The sequence below is a fragment of the Doryrhamphus excisus genome, linkage group LG10, assembly GCF_037039965.1.
Source record: "Doryrhamphus excisus strain RoL-2023G ecotype Guam linkage group LG10, RoL_Dexc_Guam_v1.1, whole genome shotgun sequence".
In the NCBI taxonomy this organism is placed as follows: Eukaryota; Metazoa; Chordata; class Actinopteri; order Syngnathiformes; family Syngnathidae; genus Doryrhamphus; species Doryrhamphus excisus.
Genome location: NC_136366.1, coordinates 5,811,734 through 5,815,620, shown reverse-complemented (window position 1 = coordinate 5,815,620; position 3,887 = coordinate 5,811,734). Strand labels below are relative to the sequence as shown.

The 3,887-nt window shown below is 54.4% G+C and overlaps 1 protein-coding gene across 2 annotated transcripts; it reads right to left on the bottom strand.

Annotated features, from left to right (window-relative positions):
* Positions 1-1,623: 1,623 nt before the first annotated feature.
* vsx1 (visual system homeobox 1 homolog, chx10-like) lies at positions 1,624-3,646 on the bottom strand. Of its 2 annotated transcripts, none has more exons than XM_058059314.2 (5): positions 3,155-3,646; positions 2,992-3,067; positions 2,777-2,900; positions 2,495-2,675; positions 1,624-2,309 (listed from the first exon to the last, which is right to left on the bottom strand). In XM_058059314.2, the coding sequence occupies exons 1-5, from the start codon at positions 3,558-3,560 to the stop codon at positions 1,981-1,983; spliced, it is 1,116 nt and encodes a 371-aa protein (XP_057915297.2). In that variant the 5' UTR covers positions 3,561-3,646; the 3' UTR covers positions 1,624-1,980. The 2 variants fall into 2 exon arrangements, with proteins under 2 accessions (XP_057915297.2, XP_057915289.2); XM_058059306.2 differs by having other exon boundaries at positions 1,625-2,309; positions 2,480-2,675.
* Between the last annotated feature and the right edge of the window lie 241 nt (positions 3,647-3,887).

The following is a 3,887-nucleotide window of genomic DNA, read 5'->3' as shown; positions in this document are numbered from 1 at the left end:
GGTGGTGGTCCCCGTTTTCAAGAAGGGTGACCGGAGGGTGTGTTCCAACTACAGGGGGGATCACACTCCTCAGCCTCCCTGGGAAAGTCTATTCCAGGGTGCGACCGTTGGTCGAACCTCTGTTACCAGAGGTCCAATGTGGTTTTCGTCCTGGTCGTGGAACATTGGACCAGCTCTACACCCTCACAAGGGTGCTTGAGGGTGCATGGGAGTTTGCCCAAACAGTCTACATGTGTTTTGTGGACCTGGAAAAGGCATTCGATCGTGTCCCTCGTAGCGTCCTTTGGGGGGTGCTCCAGGAGTACGGCATTGGTGGCGCGGTACGACATGCTATCCGGTCTTTGTACAAACGGGGCAGGAGTCTGGTTCGCATTGCCAGTAGTAAGTCGAGCCTGTTTCCGGTAAACGTTGGCCTCCGCCAAGGCTGCCCTTTGTCACGGATTCTGTTCATTTTCATGGACAGAATTTCTAGGCGCAGCCAAGGTGTTGAGGGAGTCCAGTTTGGGGGCCTTAGAATCTCATCTCTATTTGCAGATGATGTGGTTCTTATGGCCTCTTCGGGCTGTGACCTTCAACGTTTACTGGGACGGTTTGTGTGAAGCGTCTGGGATGAGACTCAGTACCTCCAAATCAGAGGCCATGGTTCTCAGTCGGAAAAGGGTGGAGTGCTCTCTCCGGGTTGGGAATGAGGTCCTATGGTCATGAGCTTTGAGTAGCTTTGGGTACCGTAGGGTAGCTGGACTCACCCTAAGAGATAGGGTGAGGAGCTCAGCCATCCGGGAGGGGCTCAGAGTAGAGCCGCTTCTCCTTCACATCGAGAGGAGTCAGTTGAGGTGGCTCGAGCATCTAGTCCAGATGCCTCCCGGACGCCTCCCTGGTGAGGTGTTCAGGGCATGCCCAGCCGGGAAAAAAGACATAGGACACGCTGGAGGGACTATGTCTCACAGCTGGCCTGGGAACGCCTTGGTGTCCTCCCGGTGGAGCTGGAGGAGGTGGCCGGGGACCGGGAAGTCTGGGCTTCCCTACTAAGACTGCTGCCCCCGCGACCCGGACCCGGATAAGCAGAGAAAAATGGATGGATGGATGGATGGTGTCGCAGGTTCATGATTTCGTGTGAAATTGTTCCTGCCACCAATAAATAGCGATTGATTATAGTTCGATTGATTAAGTTCAATTCTAGTTATTAATAATAATAGTAAGGCGGCACGGCGGTCGAGTGGTTAGCACGCAGACCTCACAGCTAGGAGACCAGGGTTCAATTCCACCCTTCACCCTCGGCCATCTCTGTGTGGAGTTTGCATGTTCTCCCCGTGCATGCGTGGGTTTTCTCCAGGTACTCCGGTTTCCTCCCACATTCCAAAAACATGCTAGGTTAATTGGCCACTCCAAATTGTCCATAGGTATGAATGTGAGTGTGAATGGTTGTTTGTCTATATGTGCCCTGTGATTGGCTGGCCACCAGTCCAGGGTGTACCCCGCCTCTCGCCCGAAGACAGCTGGGATAGGCTCCAGCACCCCCTGCGACCCTCGTGAGGAAAAGCGGCAGAAAATGAATGAATGAATGAGTAATAATAATACAATTATAATGATAATGACATTAATTAATTCAATGATTAATCGACGGTCCACAAGGGGTTCCAAAAATATTTTTGTCTTTATTGTGCAGCAGCTGCCGCTACAATGATTAAAAAAAAACTTTTTTAAATATCACAGACAAGACCAAAAGTAAACAAAGTGACGATATAAAACACTTTATCAATACAATCAATAAATAAACATTTACTACAATTAACGACAATGAGACGGTCCAGTCGTCCCACGGCTCGCCACGCCCTGCGTTCACATTCTCGCTCTTGGTTAGCATTTAGCTGCTCGAGGCTAACTGCTTAGCATGTTAGGCTCATGTGCAAATGTGGAGGTTGCCACGGTAACGGAGGATGCCATGGCTCCACGAGGGAGCTTCCTGCTTGGGGCAGACCTTCAGGTCCGTTCATCGGCTCTGCTGCCGCTGTGCCGCCGCGGTGGCGGCGAGGACGTGGGCCTTAGCGAGGCGCTGACTTCCTCTTGCGGCTGTTTGGAGGAGCTGGATAAGTCCATCGCCACCTCCTCTTCCATCTCCGTCTCCTCTTCCTCGTCCTCCTCAAGCAGCTCCTCCTCCCCGGTGCGAACACGAGCAGCCTCCCGGGCCTCCCGAGCAGCCTCCCGGGCCTCGGGGGCGTCGCAGAACGAGTCGGAACGTTTCGAGTCCAAATCCGGAGGACTGGAAGTGGGACATTTTTTGGACATTTCCAGAGACTTCTTGTGCATTCCTGTAGACAAACAGACATCATCATTGGTTTTCACGGGGCTTCCAACGTGACAACAAGATGGTAAGTGCTGTATGGTTAGTTTCTTCACGCTGTGATGTTGCTATGATATGCTGTGATGTTACAAATGGCATGTGCGGGTGCGGGTGTGTGCGTGCATGCGTGGCACTGACGTGCATGCGGCTCACCGAGCAGCCATGGCGCGCACGAGCCCATCATTCCGTTCTTGGCGGAGTTGAGGATGGACTCCGGGAGCGGGATGGAGTGGCGTACCATGGCGCCGTACAGACCGTACTCGGCCATGACGCTGCTGCGACCCCAGCACTTCTCACGCTTTCGCCACTTGGCTCGCCGGTTCTGGAACCACACCTGCTGACACGTACACACAGGTGTTACAATCCCGTTTGTCATGTCAGGCCTGTGAATTCTGCCTAGCAACAATTGAGGGAGAAGACGTAATGACGTCACACCTGTATGCGGTCCTCGGGCAGCTCGGTCTTGACTGCCAACATCTCTCGCGCGTACACATCCGGATAGTGGGCCTCGTGAAAGGCTTTCTCCAGCTCCTCCAACTGGTGGGACGTGAACACGGTCCTGGGGGGGGGGGGGGGGGGGGGGTCACGCCAAAACTGGTCAGACTATTAAGGACTCGGGGAGCGGAAGGAAGAGCGGACATTCTCCTCACCTGTGTCGACGCTTCTTCCTCTTCTGGGAACTTCCACAGGTTTTGGACTCGTTGTGGTCTGACAGAACCTCCTCGTCTGCACCACAGATATTATTATTATTAATATTATTGAATGTTTTCACCGATGACGATGACGTCACACCCACAGAAAGCCGTCTCGTACCGGAGAAGGCGTCCCTCTGGGCCTCCAGGCTGTGCAGGTAGTGGCCGTCGGGCCGGGCCTGGAGGAGGGGCAGGTGTCCGGGCAGGAAGCACGGCGCCCCGGGGGGCTGCTGGGCCGCTAGGCTGCACAGGAAGCCCAGACCCAGCGGAAGTGAGCCGCCCGGGAAAGAGAAGCCGCCCCCTAGGACTCCTCCGCCGGCGCCCTGAGGCTCCACAGCCGCTGCGGAACCCGATCCGGGCTGTTGGCGCGCAGCCTGCAAGTCCGACTCGAGTCCCAGCAGGTCCGTGATGGCGAAACCTTTGGACCGGAACCCAGAACCGTGAAGTCTGGACTTGTCACTCCCGAAAGCGGAAGACAACAACTTGACTTTGGAAGTCTCCTCGCTGACGTCCTCGCGAGCCGCCATGAGGACGAGGAGATGACGATGACGATGATGATGATGATGATAACGAGGAAAACTGGGACGGACCGACCAGGACCCTCCGGGTCAACGGGCCACATTTATGGGCCTCCGGGCCCAGGGGATCAAGACGACCGCCAATGAGTAGCGAGCTTTCCCCGAGGGGGCGGGGACTGATGTGTCGTGTCAATCTGTGAGGATTAATTGCACCAATTTGAATGTTTCAATCCGATCAGGATTTTCTCTGAAGAAGACTTTTTAATTTGTGCTCTTTATCTTTGAGTGACCACAAACAACAATCATGATGATAATATCACAATGGAACGAATACAC